Consider the following 26965-nt stretch of genomic DNA (forward strand, 5'->3'; position numbering starts at 1 on the left):
TTCTTTCGACAGGCTTTAATAAACTCACCTTCCGAGAAAGGTTTGCATTGTTCGTCAATCGGCGTCACAACTTCGTAGCTTGCCTTTGTAGCATTTCCATTTGACTGGCGGGGTCTCGTAAAAAAGCGCTGCTGTTCCCTCCAAACAGCTTCTAGTTGCTTCGCCTTTTCACATCGTTTGTTTCCAGTTAGCTTGTCGAAGTCACCATGTTTTGTCTAGCAGTGCCTCTTGATATTATACTCTTTGAAAACATCCACATTTGCCTGACAAATTGTTTTTTTTTGTCAGATTTCAGTGAAAAAAAAACACTCCGGCGTCCACTTGCCTTTGAAGTTAAGGCCCTCAAAGTCAACTTTCCTTTTTTTTTTCATTTACAGTCGGCATGTCAGAAATGCAGTGGGCTAAAAGTCTCACAGAAAGCCAAGGACAAAGTGGCCAAAGGGCTACTGCCATCATCTGGTGAAATGGTGAATTATTATTTTTTTGTTCAAATTTATTTAATACTGCGGTCAACGTTACTGAAGGGCCACGTACTGGGTGTTTATGTCTATTCCTTAACCACTAGGGTCGTATGGGCACCATTTCCTGTGGTGTATCTTAGGCAAGTACAGCCTGGTGGCCCCCATTCCTCTCTAGGCCAATAAATGCGGGTCACATATCAATTTTATGACAAGAGGACACGGGCCAGTACAAATTTAATCGTGGGCTGTAACTGGCCCCAGCACCGGACTTTGGACATGGCTGTCTTGAAGGTACATGGAGTAATATTTGACCACGAGATGGAAGTATATTGTCTAATGCAAATGAAAACCGGTGCCACAGAGCACATGATAGCAGCAAGTGAGGCAAACATGCCGACGACTACTTGAAATGGATTCTGCCATGTAAAAGACATTTCCTGACCTATGAATATTTATAGAAAAATAACATTGGTATGATAGGTCATGTATTTTGCCTATTATTAGAATCATTGTTATGTTTTTGAAAGTTTTTTTGTCCCTCTCTGGGGCACTAAATATTATACACTGTCCCTTTAAGGCCAGCTTCGTGCTTCTCTATACAGGGCATTGCTTAGATAGATAGATAGATACTTTATTCATCCCCGAAGGGAAATTCACTTTTCCAGCAGCATCCCTAAGCTGAGAACAATCGAAAATAACTGAGAACAATCGAAAATAACACGGGAGCTGCTGGAGTGGCTGCCATTCGTGACGGCGCCGGAGAAACGATTCAATTTGAATCATGTAGCAGGAGCACAAAAGATAAACCTCATCAAAGTAATGGTTTTACATCCCTTACCAGAGGAAATATATATTTTTTGTTCTCTACCGTTTAATTACCACTTTTTGTTGATTTTGTTCGATCATCATTTACTGGCATCATCTATTCGGCTTTATTTTGGCCCAAAAATATTACAGGAACCAAAGGACGATGACGCCCCCTAGCGTTATCGCAATGTATTTTCACGAGAGTGGTTTTGTCACCTAGCAACACACCTATCCGTTCGATATCATTCATATTTATTGAGAAAACATGATATTACAAGAGACCAGCACCAATTCTATGTACAATACAAACATTTCCTGCCTGATAACTTTTTACAATCCAATGCTGAGAATTCAATTGAGCCCATTACAAACTGTACATCGCGAGAAGAAAATAGAAGGAATTTTTGGGAAACCGTGATTCAACAAAAAACAACAACGGTTAAGTCTAAGTATGGCAAATAAATAGACACGAGTTGCTGACGATTGACTGATACAGTCACGCGCGATGTTGACTTCTCCCGGACAGCGAGTGCGTCACGTCGGGAAAAAAAGAGCGCCCCCTTTCGGACGCTCAGTGCTCTTTGGAAGCGTCGCCGTTTTGGTGGTAGCAGGAGAAGAAAGGATGTTGGAGCGCCGTTTCCAGCGTGATGCGCTTGGCCGGGTCGTACTCCAACAACTTCTCCAGGAGGTCGAAGAGCTGCTGGTGCTCCTCGCTTTGGGACGCCATGTAACGCTGCATGACAACGAGGCACCGTTTGTTTGGTGTTCCCACATACATATCAAATTTAAACTTTGCTGTGGTCGTGCATATGACAAATGATGCCTATGAGATCAAGCAACACTAAAAAGTGCCATTAGAGCAAGAAAATCCAAGTTTTCAAACAATTTTCATTTTTAAATCTGTATTGGCCATATCTTCTCCGCCTTTCCTACCTTGAGAGGTTTGCAGTGTTTGCGGACATATCGTCCCCCGGAGCTCTCCACGTCCCAGTCCAGTTTGTTGCGACGGACGTAGCGCTGCTTCCTGTAAGGAAAACAGAGGTGGTGGTTTCCAATAGCAACGCCAGTCTTTCCTACAGCTATCCTCCGAAAGCTGACCTGCTTTTCTGAAGGAGGCCGGAGGGAATGGGGCCAAGGACTCTCTCCATCATAGCGAGATGTTCCTTGCTGTCGTGCGTCTGAAAGAAAGAAACGGCGATGAGCGCTTCGGATCGCCGCGCTCGACGTTCGCGACTCGCACCTGGAAAAGCGTGGAACCCAGGTAGTATTCGATGATGATGCAGCCCACGCTCCATACGTCGCACGAATGATCCCAGCCCAGGTCTGAGGGACAAAACCAGCGCGTGAACCATTGTTTGCCGGCACCCGGTACAGTTTGAGCGTTCTCTTACCCAGAATGACTTCAGGGGCGCGATAATGACGCGTGGACACCACGGACGTGTGATGCTCGTGCTCGTAGGTGGCGTTTCCAAAATCCACGATTTTGATGTCGGGGTTCTTCAACGTGCGTTCGTCTCGTTTCTGGGAACGACAACACACCGAGTGAGGAAACTGCAGCGACCGAGCAGGTGTTAAACAACAGTGTGGTATTATTTGAGAGGAACTGGATACATTCAGAAAAATTGAAATAGGATCCACCGGAGTTCGTTAGCACTACCTAAAATGCACGACCAGTCACGGAAGGCAAATGACACAAAAAACGAAGCAGAAGACGCTAGCAATCCCAATAACAAGTAGCAGCAAGCCGTCACTTGCAGGCAAGCGACTAACATGAGTGGTTAAAGTATACAAAATGTAGAAGAAAAAAAGACAAAATGCGAGAAAAACAACCCGCTGACTTATGCAGTTTTCAGGTGTAGAAGGGAAGTGGCCGTAACGTAAATATAGCACCATCGAGACAAGCTCACTAGAAGATTTCCGCAGTCAAAAGATGACTGCCAAAACTTTCCCCTTTTTCCAATTGTGGAATAAAATGACAAATTTCTAAACCTAAAAAAATGTTTATGCGTTATGCTTGCTATTTGAATCAATACTAATGAATGAAGTATTTTTACACCACGAGTTGCGATTGGCCGCGACCCTACTGAGGATAAGCGGTGCAGCTAATGAGATGAGATTGGGACAATAAAAAAGGAGTGACGTTACCTTTGATGGATTGTACTTGAGATCATATTCTGAATTAATAAACAGAATATTCTCTGGCTTCAGGTCAGTGTGGCTCAACTTATTTTTATGCAGAACTGGAAAAAAAGGAAAATACCGTCAGTGCATTAAAAGGACACAAAAACGGAAGAAGAAAAAAATCTTACATCTGACAGCACGAATGATCTGATAGGCCATTTTGCGGATGTGCTCGACGGGGAAAGGAGCAAAGTTGTTCTCCTTGAGGAAATCGTAGGTACTGAGGCCCAGCAGCTCAAAGGCGATGCAGATGTGACCGTGGTAGTCGAACGAGTCCAGCATGTGAACGCACGAACTGTTTCCGAAACAAAACCGCCGTCAAGCGTTCCGCCGGCAGACTTGAATCAAGGCGGCCCGTCGCTACTCACTATCTGTTCTGCGAATCGAGGGACTTGAGATGTTCCAGCACCGCAACCTCGGACTTTGCCGCGTCGCGGTAGCGATCAATGTTTTTAATGATCTTCAGAGCCACACGAGCTCCATTGCTGCAACGCGAGAAGACCGTGAATACACGGCGGGGAAAACAGAACACCCGAGTTATATGGGTTCTCACTTTTGGTGATCTAGGCATTCGACGACCTTCCCAAAGGCACCCTCTCCAAGAGTACACACAATCTCATCTACACAAAATAGAGAAGTCACGTTAGAACACAAGCAATGGCGAGTCAAAGGCGGCCCATCGGCTGCTTCTAGATAGCTACACTACAATTAAAAAAAAAAAAAAAAAAAATGACACTAAGTGTCATGAAATTGAATGTTTAAAGGTTACACGAGAAGTAGCAAACCTAAAAATTGCATCTAACGCAGACATGTATTATCTGATTGATATTAAAAAAAAAAAAAAATCTGACCACTGTGTGAAAGAAACAAAATGTGAACAGTAGAAAAAAAGGTTTATGTTCTATACATCTGGCTTTCAGCGTGTCTCCATTGTGATAGATGAGGTGACCCTCGCCATCATCCTCAACACTCCGGGATCTTTTCCTGCTCCTGTTGCGACGGCTCCTCCTCTGCACGGCCGCAATCCGCCATCACATCATTAACCCATCAGTCAGCCGGCACCAGGCCACCACAACGCGACACCGTCATTCATTCAAGCAGGCCGAGGGGTAGGCGAAGGGTTGGATAGTTTCGGCCCCCGTTCGGTAACACAGCCGGGCGATTGGACGGACGGAGCAGCAATTTCAAATTCGGGACCCATCGAGAAATTGGGCGCCAGCCACCACATAGTGTGCGTTACAGAAGAAAAACATGGCAACAAGATTTTCAGATGAGACGTTCTCAAAGTAGTGCAGATCAAAATTGAACTTAATGACAATGTCTTTTTCATGTATCTTTTTGCAAATCATTCATGAGATTTCGTAACGGCACCCATGTAAGATCTTCTTTAGAATTTTCTTTCTAAGCAGTTATGTTCACATTTTATATGACAAAAAAAACTTAGTTGTTGGACAGCTTGGCTAAGCACATGTGATCATGACCCCTTTGATTGGTGTGATTAAAAAAACTAAGGTAGAGACACAGAAGTTACTCGTACCGATGAGGACCTGTGCCGAGAGTAGCTCCGTCTGTGCCGCCTGTCTCTGTTCCTGCTTCGTCTGCTTCTCCTACTGCGTCCGCTCCTTCCGCTTCGCCCCGATGACTTGCTGTAATGGTGCCAGTCGCGGTCTGGGTCTTTGAAAGCGCAATCACGGCTGTCCTCTGCACCAACAAAGTCCAAACTGCGCTGCTCCCAGGTCTCCCGATCCCGGGATTCCACACTATGGTTCAAACTCCGGTTCTCTAGGTAGTACCTAAAATGTACCAGAAAGCATTAATGCCGAGTTGAAAGAATGTGGCATTTTTAAATTGCCACGCCATTTATTCAAATAATATCACAAATGCTGTAGTTATAATCCTGATGCCAAATGCCTGACTGTTCCACCAATTTTAAAGTGTAAAAGCTCAACAAATGAGCTATAGTTAGCAAAACAAGCTTCAGAGAGTCGCGTGACTTTTAAAGCGTTGCCATATTACATGACAAGTAAAACGAGAAGAACCTGCAGCTGCAAATAGATCCGCGTACTATACAAGTTCAGACAGGGTTTTAAATACTTATTGCAAGGAAAAGTTGGGGGTAAATCCTACTAAGCTCCAAAAAATATAACCAATTTGGTAATGACTGGGTAAGGGAATCAGCACTTCCAACCTAGGCCATTCCCAAGAACGGATTTGTAAACATTATTTGTTACAATTCTTTTTTTTTTTCCACCAGTAAGCCTTGTGTACATGTTTATCTCAGAGTGCCACATCTAATCTCATTGCAAACTTCATTAGAGATTGTCATCAATGACAATTCTAATTATATTCTTTATGTTTGAGACATTTTTCCTCAAAGTTTGACGAGAACTCATATTATCACAATATTTGTTATCCTGGCTGACAAACAGATTTGTCCTGATTCCGCCAACTCCCACATCAATAAACAGCACTTCATTTCACTACTATTAATACATGTATCCCTAAATTCACTCGTTTATTAATATCACTGCTTGCGATCCAATATGGTAAACAGATGACGTGATCCTTTGAAGCCTCTGTAGCAGGGATCTCAAACTCGCTGCGCGGGGCAATAGTTTGTGGCGCCCTACCTTTGTCTGGAATTAATGTTATTACCGCCAGAGGGAATTCAATATGGATGCTACTACCTTATTACTTGGTTAGGCGGGACTCAACATACACACAACAATGTTTTCAAATTGATGTACGTTTGCTCTGGAATAAGAATGGCAAGCTACTTCCCAATTCGACCTTAATCAGTTTGGACAGATCATTGGATTGATTTTATTCTCAATCTAATTGCAAAATGTTGTACTTAAATTAAAACGCGATAAGGATGTGGGGAAATATCGTCACCATTGTTGAACTGAAGCTTAAAAGGACGGTGGATGCACCTAGCATAAACCAGTTTCTGCCTCTGAGGCAAGTTTGGTTTCAAGTTTTTGCATTGACAATATTATTTTGCCAACATTTTAGTTATTTAATACAGATGTATTTTTTTGACACATCTAAAATTATTCATATCGGGTCTGGATTTTAAACATTGTTGTAAAAGACATTAGGGCCCAACCTCACTCAGACCTTAACTCCAATGTCCCCCGGCCTAGTACATTGAGCATGAGACCCCTGCTCTATAGTTTAAGATTCCTTGAGGTGATTATGGCTATAAACACATTTATGCATGTCATTTGAAATGAGTTTGATGTACCCATCATTAGTTTTGTGGTATCGCTGAGTCCTTCTGTACTTGTTCTCTCGCTCGCTGCTGTGCGAGTCTCTGGCCTTCCTTTTCCGATACTCCATTCTTTCTTGCCAACTGTCCTCGTCAAGCCAGACACCCGGAGAGTACACTCGCGTGCAATGGCGCATCTAGAAAATCATCACATTGATTACAATACAAATTAAATGATCGATGACTTAAACACAGAGTACAACAATAAACACGAGGCGATTACGTTGGCCGTCTTATGCAACTGCGTCACTATTTGCCTGGGCCCTATCAGCGCAGGAACAAAGATGACGTGAATCTTCCTATTTTGCTTGATAAATATATATATGAATCTCCAATTGATTCAAAATAGGTATATAATCGCGCAAAAGTCGATTCCACAGAGGAATAGATGACTTAACTTTAGCATTAGCTTAGCTGAAACACCTCGCGGCCATGTTGGCCCTGCAGTCGACGTTAGAAGCTAACATGCTAAATTTAGCCTTAATAAAAAATAAAACACCCTCAAGGGCTCCGTGGCCACTTTTTTGGCAAGTTTAAGGACCCAAAACTTACCTCAATTGAATTCAATCTTATAACACTGGATTAACAAAACCGTATGAAGAGAAACGTCGAAAGAAAACGACAAGTGTCTTGAACGACGTTCTTCCAAAATGGCGAATGCTGAATCTCCCTTACCAAGTTGACGAAGAATCCTTGCTCCGCCCCTCGTGTCACGTGACAAAGAACCACGTCAAGGTTTAATATCCAAAATAGAAGAGCATTGTTGCCAAAACTTAAAAATGACTATAAATAAGACTTTTTATTGCGTTTTTTAAACTTCTATTTATGTAAATTCTTGTTTTCTGATATGTGTGTCCTGAAAGATAAAAATCAAAGCGCTGAGTAAAAAATAGGTAGTCAAGAAACTGACTGCAATTTGAATATTCGGAATCCAGCGAAGAAATGTTCTTAAATCCCGTATGTTGGTGTAACGGGTGTAATAATAACTTTTGTTTTGTTGAAATTCCTGCTGAAATATGTTATATCGTTTCTGTGTATGTGTACTGCAATGATGAGTCCAACAGCGCCACCTGCTGGTATGGGGTAAGGCTTGGTTTGGCTTTTGATCTTGTGACCGGAAGGCGGATGCCGTTGGCAGTCTACAGCGCGCTGCTAACGTTAAGCCACGATCTTTTGGTGCTCCGAAAAAAACATTAAAACCACAGCTGGCAAATCTCTCAACATGCACAGTAATGTGATTGATGTTGTCAAGCTGTTTGGATTTATTTTCGTTTTGTTTCTGTCGCCATTTATGTTAGTTTTGCCGGACGTTGCATGTTGTGCTAAAATGCTAATTCCCCTTATAGTGTTGAAAGCCAGCAGAAGAGCTAACCACGTGTTGTGTGTAACTCATTCATTTGCAGGTAAATACTACCCGTTTTTATACTCGTTATTATTATCATTTCTATTTTCTCATATATATAAAAAGGATGAGGTTGGTTAAAATTCAGTTTAAAGAAAAATATGTTGAATTCATTGTGAACGTTAAAAAAACACTATACGATCTCTTGTTAAAAGTATCTTGTTAAAATGGATGTAAAAATGTATTGCGATGGTTGATATTCTAAAATGTATTTTATGTAAACTGAAAAGAAAGCTATTTGATGTGTTTTGGGCAGTCTACAGCGCGCTGCTAACGTGTTGAAAGTCAGCAGAGGAGCTAACCACATGTTGTGTGTGACTCATTTATTTGCAGCAACTGTAAGAAAAACCTCATCATCCAGTCCAGCGTGAATGTGGATCGTCGGGACGGGTACACCGCGGTTACATTAGGAATTTAATATCAAAATGTAGCGTTTACCAAATTGTTGGAATCAGTTATCTGACTCCATTAACCAAACACAACCTACATTCACCCAACAATTTATGCGCGCTTGTTTCTTGATGGGAAAAGATGAACAAGAAAGCCGACATTTTCACACGGGGGCGGATTTAATTTCGTTAACAATTTAACTAAGTGTACTCCATCGAAAATGGCCGAAGTAGTGTCGTTGGAGTCTCTGGGAAGTCCTTTAGCATCTTCTCCCTGCATAATGGCGTGCCGACTCCTCCCATGGGCGTGCCAAGGAAGCCCCCCCTGGGCGTCGCGATCTCTGGAATACTCAAAACAACACTGAGCGTTTCTACGTCATCGGGGCCTTTCTGTGCCTGGATGTGCTGATTATCTCGTCAGCCTTACGTCCCGTTCCCGCTGTTCCTGTAAACAACATTTCCCACCAGGGTGCCCTGACATTGAACTACAGCCCTGTCAGTGAATATATTTTCCATTAAATGTAATTTGTAGTCAATCGTATAAAATCCTTTATAGTCAAATGTATAAAAACCTTCACGTATAATAATTAGTGAAATGTGAATTTTAACATTTATTGACAAGACGTTCTATTACCTGACCATTATTTATAGCCGAGTGTGAAGCACCTCCAAATCCGAGACCATTGTACTCAGCCGGAAAAGGGTGGCATGCTCCTTCCAGGCTGGGGATGAGATCCTGCTTTAAGTGGAGAAGATCAAGTATCTTGGGGTCTGAGTAGACCCGGTCAGCTCTTACAGCTCCCAAGCGGCTCCTTAAATTTTTCAGGTTTTTCATAAAACATTGATGGTCTTGGGATCAAGAGGTCGCAAGTTCGCGCCTTCCATGGCTGACTCTCTATTGGTGTGTGAGTGTGTGTGTGAATGGGTAAGTGCGAAGCACATTTTAAAGCGCTTTGGGAGGTCTTCATTGACTTGACAAGCGCTATAGCAATGCAGACCATTTACCATTCATTTATTCTGTATTTCTTTTGTTGTACGTTCGATTATAATGTTACACAACGTTGCCATGCAATATTTGTGTGGACATTTTTATGCGTTTTTTTGATAAAGCATTAAAAAAGTGTGTCCAATTTTTAGATCCAAAAGCTCAAATTGATTAGTAATACTATTATTAAGATATAAATTACAGCAAATCAGCGTTTGATTCATAAATGTACAACTGTACTGTTTGTTGCTCTTTATTCATACCAGTTCTTTACTTTTTAATGACCTTGTTGTCCTGAAAGACAAAAATCAGGAGAAAAAAAACATGTGTCGGGCGGTAAGGATTGTGGGTAAAAAATGGCAGCGCCCTGCTCGACAGAAGGGAAACAGTACCTCGACCCAAATCGTACAAAATAATTTTTAATCGCCATAATCATGTCGGATTACATAGAAAAGAACACCGTTGCCGATAAAAGGCACATGCGAGAAACGATCGCCGAATTGCTGATGAAGAACTACGACAAGTTGCCCGAAGTCGACCGCAAGATCTTCCAGTACGGGCCCGTCTACTTCGGAGGCAACGCGGGTCTCGCCGGTCTGATCGCCAACAGTTTGTACCGGCGAGCGCTCCACGTCACCCAGGGGAGGATCAGCTCCAGCCTCCCCATGGCTTTCCTCCCTTTCCTGACGACCTACGCTCTCTATAACGCCGTGGTGCTCAGCCCTCTCCTGTCCGGTGACCTCAACTGTCCTACCTGCGTCTTGATGAGGGGGGGCCTGGTGGGTGTGATCGGGGGTTCGCTCTACCCCATCCTCTTGGCTTTACCCGTCAACATGGGCCTGGCTGCCCGCTACAACACCGCGCCCATGCCGGAGAAGGGAAACGTGCTGCGGTACTGGATGCAGCTCTCCAGGCCCATCTTGAAGAAGATGAGGGCGGTTGTCGTCCTGCAGGCTTTCTTTGGGGTTTTTCTCAGCTCCAGGAACTTTGAAAGCTACAAAAAATTGGCTGAGATCGCTTCGGGCATGAATTCTGAGGAATTGAACGAATGAAATGTGCAAAGGATTTCCTATTCGGTGTTGTTTTTTTCTTTCAGGAACTCGCAGGTGGATCCACTGCTTATTTCATGTTTCAGATCAGCATCATTCTGTAGCCTGTGTTCGGAATGAAACTATTAAAAAATGTATCGTTCACCAAATTGTTCCAATGAGTTATCTGACTCCATTAACCAAACACAAACTTCATTCGCCTAACAATGCATGCTGGTTGTTTTCTGGGAAAAGATGGACAATAGCCGACATTTTCACACGGGGCAGATTTATTTTCTTTAAAGTATTTAAGTGAATTCCATCAAATTAGTCTCGCTCTACTTGGAGCCTCTCTCTCGATTGTCCCTCTCGATCGATCTTCTGAAGTTCTTCTGCCCGCGTCTTTTCACAAGCTGGCGTGCCGGCTCCTCCCACGGGCGGGCCGGAGACTCCCCACGTGGACTCCGCCTCGTCTCCTCGATGTCTGAAGAAACTCAAAACAACACCAAGCGTTTATCAAAACAATGCCTCGCGTCCTTCGTCAGCACCCTGTTATCAAAATTCCCCAGCCAAAACACTCCACACTTGGAACGGCGCAACGTAAGCCTTCTCTGTGGAAAAATCTTCATCGCATTCAATAAATGAAACTTGTATAGAATCCTTTACCTGTAATAATAATTCCCAAAATTCAGATATTTTAATGCATTGAAATACCTACATGATACACAAAAGACATTTTATTATTGTACATGACATTATGGACTTAGGATTTTTTTTATCCTTAGGATAGATCTGTGGTAGTATGGAGTACATCAACTGTCAAAATCCAAGCTAAATCAATAAAAATGAATGTCATAAAATCATTTGTAATTCAAAGAGTTAATGCGAACGGTCACCGGTTCAAAAGCAGGTGGGAGTCTATGTTGGCCTGGAGAGGGATGGGCACCACCAGGCTGTATGTGCCCCAGACACACCACAGGAAATGGTGCCCCTACACCCCTACTGGTTAAGGCAGTGTTTTTAAACCAGTGTGCCGCTGGAATTTGCCGAATTTTATCTTTCCAAAAAATCAGGCCTTTATTCAGTATTTTTGCTATCTTCAGACAAGGAACTGTGATAATCCATATCAGTAGGTGGCAGTAGATTTTTATATACTTTTTATATACTCATCATCTGCTCATGAAGTAGCACGGTACATTTAATAACTGAATATGTTTAACAAAGCGGTTTAAAATTGCACTGTAAAAAATAAAACAAAGCACATTATTCTTTTAAGTATTATTTTCTTCTTTTTATATACTTATCTGCTTATGAGGTAGTAGAGTGAAATATTTGACATCACCTTATTTTCAAACATTTTTGACGGACGGAACCTTTTTATAAATAAAAGTGTACCTTGGTTCAAAAAGGATTTAAAAACACTGTGTTAAGGGATCCAAGCAACCAACCAAATAAAAGTGAATAGAAATTCAAACATCACGAAAATTGAAAGTATAAAAATATTAGTATATATTGAATTCAATTCCTGGTTGTATTGCTTATTTCGAACCATTTGCATTTTATTTAGACATTTTATCTGTATTGTTTGAAAATAAAATTAAAATAAAATACTTAAATACAGATGCTCACTTACCCTGCAGGGTCGTACGGGCACCACTTCTCGAGGTGTGTCTTGGGCAGGTACAGCATGCCGGTGCCCATCCCACTTCAGGCCATTTTTATGGGTAGGGGTTTGCTCCCCCACATAGAACAGATAGTGTTGGTTTCCGTAGTTACCAGTAGCCGAAACAGCCTCCTGATCTGACTCAGATACAGCACCTTCATCGTCCGGTCGCCATTGTTTTTCGTCATCGGGCTTTTCAGAGATGAGCCGGATCTCAGTATTGACGAGAGGCCGCATGTGACTATACCGAATGGGTCCAAATGTGAATGGAAACAACATATTGACTTATTTAGATATACAGAAGATAGGAATAAAAACAAAAATGTATGAATATATGAATAAATAATTGTAAGAAAAATAATTATAAATTCAAAACAAAAACATACATGGAAATTTATATATTTTAAATGTGTCAATTTAATTTTTGTTGTTGTTTCCATTTATTTGTGGTTATTTGCACATAAGACCTTTTATTTTCAATTGCTTTTCGTACATTCATTTAAAAAAAAGTTTGTCCTGCAGTGCGGCATGAAAATAACAAGACAAATTCCTCAGCATGGCTTATTTTATTAAAGGTTTTCAGTAACACACATTTGGCAAGTTTCAGTTTGACTCCAATAACAAAAGAAAAACACTCCATATCAAATGTAATCCAATGGTGTAGTCCAGCCAAGTGGCTAGAAAAGAAAACTGGGGAAAAAAAGAGCAGAATCACGGGACTCGGCTAAGGAGCAGACTTCGTCATTTCGAAGAACATATTGACATCTAGCTATTTTAATTATGAGGATGTTTTTTTTAATGCTTCTAATGACATGTTTCCTCTTACTTCCTTATAAGGACATTCTAACGAAAGGCTAAAAATATAAAGCAAATATGAGAAAAGGCCAAGAAGGAACCCACAAAACACCTCAAATAAGATCCACCTGAAGCAGAAAATTCATATGGCACGATTTCCCTTTGTTACGTAACAATGTAATAGGACACATACAAAAAAAAAACCACGTCACATTTCACGTCATCTGAAAGTAAAAATACGATAAAAAACAATACGTCTGTCAGCACAGAAATCTCCATAAATATAATAACTGAATGTCAGTCGAGAGAAAAAGACTTCCCGAAGAGCAGAAAGACAAAGGATGGACGACACACACCTTTACTTTCATGTTCTGTACCTTCTATAGTTTCATGTTTTGTTCTTGTGCTTTCGGTAGAATCTTGTTCTGATGTCTTTGTTAAAGAAAGGAATAAGAGTTATACAAATAAACATGAGTTTATGTATTTAGCAAAGAGTAATGAGTATTGGATGGTGTACATAAACTGAACAAAACATGAAGAGAGGTAGAAAAGGCAGGATATTGTAGAACAAAAGGTAGTTTTAACTGAACAAAACGTGAAAGGATGACAACACAATGTCAGAACAGCAACTAGCTCTAAAGTAACAAAACATGAGAGAGAGAGAAAGCTCAGGATTTGTTGGAACACAAACTAGCTCTAACCGAACAAAATATGAAAGAGAAATAGAGCAGGAACAGGTTCTAACAGAACAAAACTATAACAAATAAGTCGTAAGACATGTTGGATCATAATGGCCATAACTGAACAAAACATGAAAAGGACGACACAGGCTATGTTGGAACTCCAACTAGTCAAGGCAAAACAAAACATGAAATGAAGAAAACAGGATATATTAAAACACAAACGAGCTCTAACTGAACAAAATATAAAAGAAAGACACCGAAAGCTGTGCTAGACGACCAAGTCGTTCCAACATAAGACAAAATGAAAGACACAGACTATATTGGAATACAAACGTGTTCTGACTGAACAAAACATGAAAAACAACACAACTATTTCAAGCAGAATACAACATGAAAGAGAACTAAGACACAGGATATATTGAGGGGGGGGAAAAACTAGCACTAACTGAACAAAACATGATATATAGACAACACACAAAACATTCCCACACAGACTAAGATAGCTGGTGTTCCAACACATCTAGGATTGTCATTCTTTAAGGTTCAGTTCAGTAAGAGCTAGTTTATGTTCCAACAATATTCAGTATTTGCTGGTCTCCTCCTCATGGCACTCTCGTTCTTCTGTCCATGAGTCATCCTTCTTTCATGTTTTATTCCTTTACATTTTCGAAGGTTATGAAACATAATTTAGTTCCTTCCACGCGCGAGTATGTTCTCTGCATTGTTCCTTTTGTGTTTTGTTCTGTTGAAACCAGATGGTATTTCAATATATCCCGTGTTGACTTTCAAGTTGTGTCAGGTTATTTTTTTGTCAGCGTTTCAAGATTATATCGCCGGAATGTGTTCTTGGGCACAAGTTCGTGCAGCTTTGACGTGTTTCAATTTTGACGATCCTAGTTGACTTTCTTGTTTTGTCCCTGGACACCATTCACTTCCTTTTCTGTAAATCTCGAACATGACATTGGAGAAAGTACAGAACATGAAAGGATGATGGAAAAAATACATACGAAAGGAAACCGTTTTTTTTTACTCTGACAACAGCATACATGACTCAACCCTGAACAATAAAATACAATAAATAAGAGTTGAAAATAAATAAGAAGGTCCAGTCGTTCACGTCATAAACAATCTGGGTTGACGATTCAAATATTTTTCAATTCTCTCCCGCAAAAACCTTTTCAGGAAAAAAAAGAGCGACGGTATAAAAGTCACTATTTGCTACGGGCAAGCCAGCGCCCTTCGCATCTCGGAAGGTTTCATGACAAATGCAAAGAAAGAAAAAACACAACTTGAATATCTACGCAGGCAAATAAATCTTACCCCCTTAGCAGAAAATGATGCTTATTTCAAAATGTTGTTTTTTCATTTTTTTTCCTCTTTTGAACTTGTTCTTGGTGAAAATTAGAATGTACTCAGCTTCTCTTGAATGAAACATAAATATTAACCATGTGCTATATACCATCCATCCATCCAGCCATCTATTATTTGCAGCGCTTATCCTCAGTAGGGTCGCGGGGGTGCCGGAGCCCATCCCAGGCAGTGGGCAGGGGACATCCTAAACTGGTTGCCAGCCAGTTGCAAATATTAACCTTGTGCTATATACATTTCTAGAAAATATCTTACTCTATACAGACAAACACTAAAATAAAAAATGTTTTTTAAAATAAGATACAAATTTAAGAAAGTTCAATTCCTACCTAATGGGAGAAAATATTGTAATTTTAAGTATTTTTTCAGTGTTTTTCTTTTTTTTTCCTGGAAAAGACCGGAAATAATATTATTTTGCCTTTTCTAATAAATCTTTTTACACTTTGAATTTGTATTTATTTATTTTACATTCTTATGTTATAATTTATTTTTGTGAGGATGGATTTCCCCTATTCTATGATATGAAATATTTATTTTCTATCAAGAAAAAAAATACTGAAGATAAACCTTTAGGTCAATGTGATAAGAATTTCATTTTTGTACTGTTGACATTTTTAAAAATGGGCTTTTTTTTAATTAATAAAAATATACATTTATTTATTATTTATTTACTTTATGTATTTTTTATTTCATTTATTTATTTCATTTATTTATTTTATTTATTATTTTATTTATTATTTTATTTATTATTTCATTTATTATTTATTTATTATTATTATTATTATACATTTATTTATACATTTATTAATATACATATACACGAAAATATACGTAAAACGAGAAAAATAACTAATAATGTGGCAAATAAATCCCTTCCTTAAGGCAGAATATTTTCTTGTTTTCAGTTAATATTCTTTGTTTCTAAAAAAGAAAAAAATAACATTACAATAATCAAAACGATCCATCCATCCATCCATTATCTGCACCGCTTATCATCCGTAGGGTCACAGGGGTGCTGGAGCCCATCCCTGAACCGGTTGCCAGCCAATCGCAGGGCACACAGGGACAGACAATTTGCTTGCTCATTCACACCTAGGGACATTTTGGTTAAGCCAATCGACCTGACATGCATGTTTTTAAAATGTGGGAGGAAACCCACACAAGCACGGGGAGAACATGCAAACTCTGCACAGGAGGTTCGATCTCATGACCTCAGAATTGTGCCGCGCACGCGCTAACCAATGCCCCGCCGTGCTGCTACATTAGATATGTTTTCTTATATTAAATAAACCTTACTTAAAGAATAAGTTAAAATATTTAAAAACAAACAAAAAAAACACACTTAAAATAAGCATTTTCTTTCTTCCGACAGAGTAAGATTGATTTTCCAGTGTGTGGACCGAAGATATAAATAAAGAGAAGCAAAAACCAAAACACTATCTCATTTTGTTCAGTAGCTTAATTATTTTCACATTTTTCCGTCCGACCTTTTGGGCGATGAATCCAGTTCATCTTCCGTCTTTTCTTGTTGGAAACGAGCGAAGTGCCAGCTTGGTTCCTTCACGGTTCCTTTTAGTGCAATGAGGACAAGCTGCCGTCCCAGACTCAAGTCTTCGCCAGAACGTTTGACCTGAAAAAGAAAAAGATGGAGAGGAAGTTGTGGAGTAAAAGCCCCAGTGAGTAAAATCTGATCACTAGATGGCACTACTAGGTAAACAAGGTGGAGAAGAAGAAATACAATTTTTTTTAAATTAAAACTAACATTGGTATGATAGTTCATGTATTTTAGCTTCAAGCTCAAGTGTTTAGTATCTGACCACTAGATGGCACTGTTGTCTAATGCGAATGAAATCTAGTTATTCGAGATGGCGGCGCGCGCGAGTGCAGCGGCTTCATATGTCTCTCCAGTAAATCTTTTTACTTTTAGTGTTCTTTTATCTCTCATCTTTTAGGACTATTTTTGCAGCAAATGCATATTGCACAAACCCTTACGATACCAAACTGTATGTAACATCCTACATGCTGACATTTCTTGTGTAAATATTGTGTCAATGACAACCTTTATCTTCTTGTTTTGTTTTTTTACCTCACTGTGAGTATGTGAACCTGGAGTGCCATGCCCAATTTTGTTGTCACAATATGTTAACCCATTTTGTAACAATGACAATAAAGGTATATTCTATTCTATTCTATTCTATAAGGCAAAGCGTAGCAGCAAGATGGCAAACAAACATGGCGGTGACCTTTAGGTAGGAATTGCACAATGTACCACTAAAAGGAGCTAAATATTACAAACTGTCCCTTTAAAGCCCAAGTGTTTAATATCTGACCACTAGATGGCACTGTTGTCTAATACGAACAGAAACCAGTGTCGCAGAGCACAGCGTAGCAGCAAAATGCAGCGAGGGATTCCATTAAATAAAATAAACAAAATTTATCGACCTATTCTTTAACATTGGAATGATAGTTCAGGGAGTTTTTTTGTACCGTTAGGAGGTCACATATATGACACACTGTCCCTTTAAGTTTAGCAAGCGTAGCAACTAGCGAGAAAGACGACCGCCGGTGGCTTCACTAGAATATAAACCAGAAACCGAGAAATTATTATTATGTGATAAACACATCCACTACACAGCATCATCTCCAAACGGAAGAGCAGCTTCAGCGACAGACTGCTGTCACAGTCTTGTTCCACAGACAGACTGAGGAGATCATTTCTTCCTCATGCCATGAGGCACTTTAACTCCACCCGGGGGAGTAAAAGCCCGCATGAAACCACACCCCCACATTTGCATATTACCCTATTCTTATTACAGTGTTTTTTTTCATAACACTATTTAAATGCTCTTTATCAACACGTTACATTGGGTATTTTTGTATTCGATGCCTTTTATTTTATCATTTTACTTTTCAACACAAGGATACTGCTGGAAGTGTGAAGTATCTATCTATTTATTTAACTATCCATCTAGACATCTATCTATCTAGACATCTATCTAGACATCTATCTACCTATCTAGAATGCTAGATCTATCTATCTATCTATCTATCTATTGGATGATTTGAATATATTGAAGAAAAGAAGTAATATTTAAAGTTGTACCTTGGCAAAAAAGCCATTCATTTAATGATTCAAAATTGATACAGAGCCAATAGTTGAATGGCTGTGAAGGACACATACCTGAGAGCTTTCCACCTGTCCTTTTCCACTTGGTTCTCTGGACTTTCACTCTCGTAGGATGCGAGGTAGAGACCTGAGAAAATGTGATTTTTTTTTTAGACTGAGCAACTTTAAAGTCAAGCAATACAGAATCTCTGACAAAAAACAACTACACAATAAAATTAAAAATAGCAACTTGTATCTATTTACAATTCAACTGTAGACTGAAACAACACAGAAGCTCAGAAAAGAATAGAAATTGTATAAAACAGAAAGAAAAAGATCATTTTGGCATAGAGTAACAGCACTCCGCTTTGGAGCCATCAAAAACAATAAAATGAGTCTGAGTCAGACTCATTTTTAAATAATTGTGCTGCGAGATATCTTAAAGTTTCTTTGATTATTTTCATATTTATTTACATTTAAAACTATTATTAGGAGTGTCTGAATTAACGTCTGCCCGGATGCCTGGGGCGTGCATCTTTTAGGTGGGGCCCGGGTGGACCACAACTTTTTCAAGAAAAACAAAAAGAAAAAGGAAAAAAAAACCCGAAAGATTTTTATGGAAAATCAAACATTTGCTTGATTCCGATTTCGAAATCTTCGTTCCGTTTGGAAATTTCCGTCCGTTTGGGAATTTGCTTACACGGCAGCCTATCAGAAGCCTGCATCGAATAACTTCGCGCTTCCGGACTTTCCCGAGCGTTATAAGGTCGTCCGTTTGCATATCATTTTCCAAAGTAGACGCACAGAGAACACAAGAAAAATAGATAAGTGATTAGGAATCGAGCCAAAACCTCAGCCCCAGAAGAAAAATTCAAAAGAAGCTATCAAAACTGAAGACGCTACAAAATGTAAACATACATTAAAAGCACGGTGGAAAGAGGAGTTCACGTGGATTGTCGCAGACGACGCAACCATTGCATGAATGAAGAGGAGTAAACACAGGTACATACGGATGGCAGATGTCATATACATGCAATGAATGCTCTAAGTAGATTTCTAATAAACTTCATTTTAAAGTGTTGTTCTGTTCTATATTCTGATGATCTATCCTTAATACTTTGCAACAACGGGTTTATTTGCAATGCGTCGTATTATTGCGTTTCCAGTTGTGAAAAACGGGGCAGGTAACTTTTCAGAGTTGTCTGCCCTGGTGTCCGATAACTTTTTGAGTTTCAGACACTGTTATTAGATTTTTTTTAAATAATACAAGTTTATGAGGCCCCGGCAGGCCTAATGAAAACATGGCGGCCCACCTGAGCCTTCTTACTGTGTGTTATTGCAAACACTGGATTATAAATATTTATTTATATCCATCCATCCATCCATCATCTGTGCCGCTTATCCTCAGTAGGGTCGCGGGGTTGCTGGAGCCCATCCCAGCTATCTTTGAGCAGTGGGCAGGGGACACCCTGAACTCGTTGCCAGCCAATCGCAGGGCACACAGACAATTCGCTCGCTCATTCACACCTAAGGACAATTTGGACCGGTCAATGAACCTGACATGCATTTTTTATAATGTGGGAGGAAACCAAAGCAAGCACGAGGAGAACATGCAAACTCCGCACAGGAAGGTTCAATCTCACGACCTCAGAACTGTGCCACACACGCGCTAACCTCTGCGCTGCCGTGCTGCCCTGTATATGGATGGATGGATATATATTATTATGCATATATTATCTCAGTCTATTCATCTATCTCAATTTTTTGCAAATCTAATGAATTAATTGATTGAACACACAAAAACATCTTATTTTGACAAAACAATAAGGCACTTACCATCCTCACTGAAAATGGGGGCGGTGTGGAGGTAATGAAGAATGTCCGGATCCTCCTCAAACGGGCACTCCACCTGTTTCCAAATCATGAATTCACCGACTTGCCTGCCCAGCTCCAAAAATTTCTACACACACAAAAAAAATGTTATTTTTCAGTCACCAAGGATGTTTCCTGTCTGAATTTTCAAAATAAAAGTCACCTCAAAGTTAACGTGGCCATTGGGTAGCCGATTGGCGCATCCTTCGTTCAGGAAGTAGATATCTTTGATGAGGAGGCTGAAGAAGGGAATGACGATCTGAAAGAGGAAAAGGAAGTGAGGAGGAAGACGGAGATGAGAAAACGAGGGATGCGCACCTTTTCTCTGCTGCTATTGGCCGTCCGGGATCGATGGGCGGCGCCCCTCAGAGCGGTCCTGTAGTTGTAGAAGTTTCCCGTCGGGTCCATTTGATGCTGTCCAAAAAGATGAGGAATATCGTACCAATTCGTGCTAATAGAAGTGTAGATGATGCCGTTTCGGTTTGTATTCATGAGATTCTAAGTCACCTTGAGCATAGGAATTCATACGTTAGGGTTTTATTCATAGATTTTAGTTCAGCTTTCAACACTATCATTCCTTCTAAACTGCGTTTTAAACTTCTTCATGACCTCAATTTTCCCGTTTTACTATCAAATTGGATTTTAGATTTCCTTCTCAACAGTCCGTTCACATTGGTGAGAAAGATTCGTGTTCTATTGTCCTCAACACTGGTACGCCTCAGGGCTGTCCATTGTCTCCAACTTTGTTTTCCCTATTCACACATGATTGTCAACCCAATTCTGACCATTCACTGTTCGCTAAACATGCAGACGACACCACGGTTACTGGCTTTATTTTCAAATGGAGACGAAATTGATTCACTTTCCACCTGGTGTCATGAGAGTAATCTGTTATAGAATGTAGGTAAAACTAAGGAGATGGATAATAGATTTCCGTCCTAAGCCTCCCCCGCATGTGCCACTGTCAATCAATGGTAGTAAGGTGGAACTGGTCCATTCATTCAAGTTTCTGGGTACTTACTTGTCAGCTGACCTCACATGGACTGTCAATGCTACTGATATTCTAAAGTCAGCCAGACAAAGGCTCTACTTCCTTCGTCAACTCAAATCATTCGGAGTCCGTCAATCCATTCTAGTCCATTTTTATCGTGCTATCATTGAATCCGTTTTAACTAGGTCAATCACAGTTTGGTCAATCAGAAGGAATGGTCAAAGATGGAATCTGTAGTGAGGACGGCAGATGAAATAATAGGTCTACTGGCCTCCCCTTCCTGCAAAAGTATCTACATTGATCGAACTAGAAAATGGACACTAAAAATTATAGACCATCCCAGTCACCCTGCTCGCAGGTACTTTGATGACCTGCCGTCAGGTCGCCGTCTTCGCTCCATTTTGAGCAAGACTTCACGTCTTAAAGAGAGTTTTTACCCTTCCGCTATCCGTATGTTCAACGGGAATTGATTTAGGTTATTGTGTATAGTGTTATCATGCCAACGGCGTTCTTCCGACCCATTCTACTCTAGTCTTGTTATTTACATATTCTTTCTTTTGAAACTATTCTATATAATTACCTTGTATTATACACTACAATATCTTTTTGACTCTATTCTTTTTATTCTTTCAAATCCATTATATTATCCTTATTTAGATTTCGCGTGTCAAATGATTTCTTGTATATATCATGTTTATGGTTTATACTGGCTGAATAAATAAACACAATAAAGCAATAAAGAAAATCATCTCCATCTTGAATAATGATTGCTAAAAGTGACAGTGTGTAATAAGTCCCCACTAGAGGTCACTGTCACTTGGGATTGGCTAAAGCGTGTGGATTCAGAGAAGACATACTACGGGAGCCCGAAAGATACCACTTGGCAAAATTCGGATGCATACTTTCATAGTTTTTAGTATGGACAAGGATGAATATCAGGAGTGGTTAGCAGCTAGTCTTAGCCGGCAAGCAAATGGCTAACTTGTATGGATAAAGAAGGAAACCGTGGACAACAAAAAGAGTCAAAAGTCTGACTCGAGATGCAGCGACAATCATATGCAGAGCTTAGCTGTTGAAGGCAAGTGAGATTGAAGGATGAAGTAGGCTTTCCACAGAGTAGCTAACATTCGTGGCTAATGGTAATGCTAATATAAGGGAAAAGTGGGTAAAAGTTCAAGATGCCAGGATCACAGGAATCGGCTTTTACTTACATGACCAAAATATGGAAGACAAGTGACAGTAAAGGGTGAAACAAGCTTTACACAGAGTAGTTAAAAATAACAATAGTGGCTAGCAGCTGCAAAGTGGCTAACACGAGTGGCTAGAAAAGCAAACAGTGGAACAAAAAGCTGAAGGTGCCTTTGTGACGACACTCGGCGACCTTCATTATACATGAGCAGCTCTGAACGGGGAGTTACACTGAAAGGTAAACAAAGCTTCACAGTGTACAGCTAATATTAGCATAGTAGCTATCAGCACTTTAGTAGCTAGAGAAGGAAATGGTAGAGAAAAAGCCCCATATGCCTGAATCACAGGACTCGACGATGTTCACTAACATGAGCAACTGTGGGGGACAAATAGGAGCAGCTAACAACAAAAAATGGTGGCGAGCAACAGTCTGCAGCCACATGTGTGGCTAGAGAAGAAAACCGTGGGGAAAAAGCGTCAGGTGCCTGAATCCTGGCGACCATCACATGCATGGCTTAGCTGTGGGCAGTAATTGGCAGTCTAGGATTGAAAGCACCACTGGGATAAGCTACCTTTTCAAAAATGGTCATTTGGGCTTCCGTAGTAGGAAAACGGCGGGCCTCTTCAAGTCTTTTACTTAAATGAGTGAATTATTTTTCCACCACTAGGGGTCACCCTATAATCCATACTAGGGCTTTAAAGGTACCTCCAAAATGAAGAATTTTGCAGTCTTGGCCTTGCCCCAGGTCTTCTTCAGTCTGGACACAGGACTCATATTCATGCCGGCTGAAACAGAGACATATTTCAATCGTTAAGGTGGAGTTTCGTCCAATCAGATGGCTGGAAGGACTCACAGATGATGGCCATGAGCGAGTTGAAGTTTCCGATGTTGAAACACTCTCTGGCCACGTCGATAAAGAATTCGATCACCAGGGCGCGCTGTTTCTTCTTCGCCGGCTGTCGTGGACAAACCACAAGATCTGAGTCGTTCATAAATATTATTTAGATCATTCACATAACTGTCAAGCTGTAGGTTTTTGCCGTAGAAAGTACATTTATGATGCATTTTAAGACGTGTACCACGTAGAAGAAAATCTGTACGGAAAAACACAAATTTGTCAACAAAGGGTACCATCCGGTATATACCGACGATCACCAAACGGCAAATCAATCGAGTCAAACCAGTTCGAGTTGTGTAGTGAAAGGAAGTCCGTCTCTTTTTAGAGAACCGGCCTTTTCGGCTCAACTCGTTCAAGAGAACCGGCTCTCAGACGGCTCACTTGCTTTGATGCATTCTATTACGAATGATGATGTTGTATAAAGAAGTGAAAAAAAAAAGGAAGTATAAAAGGAGAAAATGAAAAAAGACAGGTTTGTGGTGATCCCTTGAATCAGTATATTACTCACAATAATTGAATGCAGAAAATGAATTCATAATTTGAATTCATTCTATTTTCATGTATTTTTTCCTTTTACAGTCAACGTCCAAGCGATAATTTTATAATAAAGCTCATTCATGTCGAGCAACTCAGGATCTTGCGACAAAATGTTCATGAACAATATATATGATATAAGGAAACACATGTACACTATAACATGTTCAACGACATCAATAAACACGTTTGGAAAAAAAATATGGTGTAAGATTATTTTGTATTTTGTAAGGGAAAATATGACAGTTTGTAAGGGCATGGAGCCCTGGAGCGTCACACGTATGCATTTATCAAGAATAAAATCATGAATTTCATATATATATATATATATATATATATATACACCATATTTTCCGCACTATAAGGCGCACCTGAAAGCCTTTATTTTTTTAGAAAGCTGACCATGCGCCTTATAATACAGTGCGCCTTATATATGGATCAATATTAAGTCGCAACTAAGGCAAGCAGCCGCCCACTAGATTTTCCCCCGAAAGCGAAGTCGTTTCATTGGCTAACCAATGTGTCAATCATCATTTGAATCAGTCACTATTGGCTAAAGTTATTCGGAGGTAAAGGGGGCGGATCCTTTTTATCATTTACAGGCTCGCATAGGCTAGAGGGGCGAAACAAAGCCTGCGATTGGCCGAAAAAGATGAATGTGAATCACACGTTGGGTTGCACTACGGCATAGAGAAAACATTTTTGACTATTCTGTATTTGTAAATATTTGACTCTCGTGGATTGACTACACTCACAGTTGTAAGAAGATGGTTACGTATCATTATTGAAGGTGATGGCTGCAAGAGAACTTAGGTGAGCTATGCGGCTTTATATTTTGCCGGTATCTTGTTTTAGAACGATCTTGATGTTTCTGTGATGAGTCTATTTTGAAACTCAATTCAATTCAAAGTGTTTATTGTCATATGCACGGTAAAGAACCCCGTTTCCCATCACAAGCAAATTCTTACATTGCTGTCAATACAGTTGCCAGCAAAAAACAAAATGGAAACTAAGAAATGTTTGTTTGGTGACATTGTACGGACAGCGCATACGCACGTGTCTACGACACGTATTTGCAAGCTTTGGGAATGTTAAGGGGGTAAGAAGTTTGCACTATCTGACTGTTTTGTCCACGTTCCCATTGTAGCGCCTTATAATCCGGTGCGCCTTATGTACGGAAAATATAAGACCGAAAACTATTTTCGGGGGGTGCGCCCTACAACCCGGCGCGCCTTATAGTGCAGAAAATACGATATATATAGAAGAGAGAGAGCGAGAGAGAGAGAGAGAGAGAGAGAGAGAGATCAGATTAAAGTGCTTTGAAACGATTCATTTGGCAATTGAATCCTGGCAGAGAACGTGTGCGTACACAAAGCACCACTAGAGGGCAGTAGTCATTTGTAAGAAACGACAGCAGGATAATGGAACTTTTTTGAAGCGGTTTTCTTTCTCCCATCTGATCTCGGGGACTCACCATGCAGATCTCGCTGGCCACCAAATAACAGAGCCTGTTGAACCACCTGACGTAGGCTTCCAGGTTGGAGCTTTTCTTCTGCTCGCTGAAGTGGGGCTGCTTCTGCAAGCGGGAAATAGAATAGAATAGAATCTACCTTTATTGTCATTGTTACAAAATGGGTTAACATATTGTGACAACGAAATTGGGCATGACACTCCAGTTTCACACATTCACAGTGAGGTAAAAAAGCCAGGAAGATAAAGGAACAGAGAAGATAAGGTTATAAAACAAGGAGGATAAGGTTATAGTTATCATTGACACAAAATGTACCCAAGAAATGTCAGCATATAGGATGTTACATACAGTTTGGTATCGTAAGGGTTTGTGCAATTGAACATCTATTTGCTTCTATTTAATATATCATAACATTCATTTTTTTCTATATTGGAGATTTTGGTGAATCTTATTTAAAAAGAAAATAAGAATGAAATTGAATAGGACTAATTGTATTTAAAATGATAAAATTAAGTTTATATATATATATATATATATATATATATATATATATATATATATTCTATGAGGCTCTTGAACTCCACCCGGGGTCGTAAAAGCCCACATGAAACCCCATTCCCACATTTGCATATTACCCCATTTTTGATGACAGTGTGTATTATACGTAACACTATTAAAATACTCTATATCAACACGTTATATTGGGTATTTTTGCATTCTATATCTTTTATTTTATTTTATTTTTCAAAACAAGGATACTGCTGCAAGTGTCAATTTCCCTACAGGGATGAATAAAGTATCTGATTTATCTATCTATCGAAGTTTTGGGTAAATATATATGTGTTTTCAGAAAGCAAAAGACAATAGTATGATGAACAATAAAAATAAGAGGAAATATGAAGAACATGACAAACAAAAAATAAGAAGAACATGAATAACGTGAAGAAAAACATGAAGAAGAATAACAAAGAATAAAAGGAATATGAATAAGAACATGAAAAGAGAACATGCGGAACATGAAGAAGAAAATGAAGAAAAAGGAGAACAAAAAAGAGCAAGAACACAAAAAACAAAGAAAAATACATAAAGGTGAAAAATAAGAAGAAAAATAACATAAATAGAATGAAGAGCATCCAGAAAGTAATATGAGGATGAAGAAAAACAACATGATGAACATAATGAATACAAATAAACTGAAGAAGAAGAAAATTGAGGACATTAAGAACATCAAGAAAAAGATACATGAAAGAGCATGAAGAACATAAATAAGAACATGAAAAGAGAACATGCAGAACATGAAGAAGGAAAGAAGAAAAAAAAAGAGCAAAAACACAAAGAAGAAGACCAAGAAGAAAAAGAACACAAAGAATTCATAAAGGTGAAAAATATTAAGAAAAAGAACTTAACATTATGAAGAACATCAAGAATATGAATAAACTGAAGAAGATGAAAAGAGAGAACATTAAGAACATCAAGAAAAAGAGATACATGGAAGAGCATGAAGAAGAAAACAAAGAACACAAAGAAGAAGAACATAAAGAACATGAAGAAAAAGCACTGGAGATTGGCGAGTATAAATCAGGACAGCTATCGACACAGGTATCACCCACCACGCTTGCGGCTTTACCATGAGATGGTTTGTGTGGATTTTTTTGTGTGGAAATTACAATTCCTTTTGTTCAATTTTAAGACAGGAACATGTGGATGTATCTAAAGTGCCATCAGCCTCAGTTGTGGAAAAAGCCCTATATAACAAAAACCTTACCTGGCTCCCATCGAGCGGGTCTTTCTGGACAAAAGCCTGGACAAACTCCTCCGGTCCGATCCGACGCAAGTGTTCCTGGAAGAGAAACACCTTCACCGTCCGTTTC

The 26965-nt window shown here is 39.7% G+C and overlaps 3 protein-coding genes across 4 annotated transcripts in view; 1 reads left to right on the forward strand and 2 right to left on the reverse strand.

Moving 5' to 3' along the window:
- Nucleotides 1-1503: 1503 nt before the first annotated feature.
- Nucleotides 1504-7400, reverse strand: clk4a (CDC-like kinase 4a). The gene is made up of 13 exons (XM_088343843.1): nucleotides 7273-7400; nucleotides 6697-6857; nucleotides 4987-5242; nucleotides 4357-4459; nucleotides 4003-4069; nucleotides 3818-3934; nucleotides 3578-3744; nucleotides 3414-3508; nucleotides 2660-2789; nucleotides 2509-2591; nucleotides 2367-2446; nucleotides 2202-2292; nucleotides 1504-2001 (listed from the first exon to the last, which is right to left on the reverse strand). Exons 2-13 carry the CDS (start codon nucleotides 6855-6857, stop codon nucleotides 1840-1842), a joined length of 1512 nt encoding a protein of 503 aa, XP_088199969.1. The 5' UTR covers nucleotides 7273-7400; the 3' UTR covers nucleotides 1504-1839.
- Nucleotides 7401-9816: 2416 nt separating this feature from the next.
- Nucleotides 9817-10694, forward strand: tmem126a (transmembrane protein 126A). The gene has a single exon (XM_088343848.1). It carries the CDS (start codon nucleotides 9931-9933, stop codon nucleotides 10546-10548), a length of 618 nt encoding a protein of 205 aa, XP_088199974.1. The 5' UTR covers nucleotides 9817-9930; the 3' UTR covers nucleotides 10549-10694.
- A 2040-nt stretch (nucleotides 10695-12734) lies between these two features.
- Nucleotides 12735-26965, reverse strand: part of LOC148360293 (ras-GEF domain-containing family member 1C-like) — a 40539-nt gene continuing 26308 nt past the window's right edge. For both annotated transcript variants that reach the window (XM_088343846.1, XM_088343845.1), the window contains exons 6-14: nucleotides 26860-26934; nucleotides 25098-25199; nucleotides 23045-23147; nucleotides 22897-22976; nucleotides 20330-20425; nucleotides 20175-20270; nucleotides 19976-20099; nucleotides 18215-18287; nucleotides 12735-16663 (exon numbers count right to left, since the gene is read on the reverse strand). In XM_088343846.1, the coding sequence (XP_088199972.1) occupies nucleotides 16639-16663; nucleotides 18215-18287; nucleotides 19976-20099; nucleotides 20175-20270; nucleotides 20330-20425; nucleotides 22897-22976; nucleotides 23045-23147; nucleotides 25098-25199; nucleotides 26860-26934 (774 nt within the window). In that variant the 3' untranslated portion in view covers nucleotides 12735-16638. The remainder of the gene's footprint in view (nucleotides 16664-18214; nucleotides 18288-19975; nucleotides 20100-20174; nucleotides 20271-20329; nucleotides 20426-22896; nucleotides 22977-23044; nucleotides 23148-25097; nucleotides 25200-26859; nucleotides 26935-26965) is intronic.

This window comes from Urocampus carinirostris, chromosome 9, assembly GCF_059441175.1.
Source record: "Urocampus carinirostris isolate Australia breed hairy pipefish chromosome 9, RoL_Ucar_1.0, whole genome shotgun sequence".
NCBI classification, from domain to species: Eukaryota; Metazoa; Chordata; class Actinopteri; order Syngnathiformes; family Syngnathidae; genus Urocampus; species Urocampus carinirostris.

Coding starts and splice junctions, on each gene's coding strand:
- clk4a (XM_088343843.1), bottom strand. CDS start 6,857: ATGCGCCATTGCACGCGAGTGTACTCTCCGGGTGTCTGGCTTGACGAG. Junction 4,070..4,356: donor AGACACGCTGAAAGCCAGAT/GTATAGAACATA, acceptor TATTTTGTGTAG/ATGAGATTGTGTGTACTCTT. Junction 2,002..2,201: donor AACACTGCAAACCTCTCAAG/GTAGGAAAGGCG, acceptor GTTGTCATGCAG/CGTTACATGGCGTCCCAAAG.
- tmem126a (XM_088343848.1), top strand. CDS start 9,931: ATGTCGGATTACATAGAAAAGAACACCGTTGCCGATAAAAGGCACATG.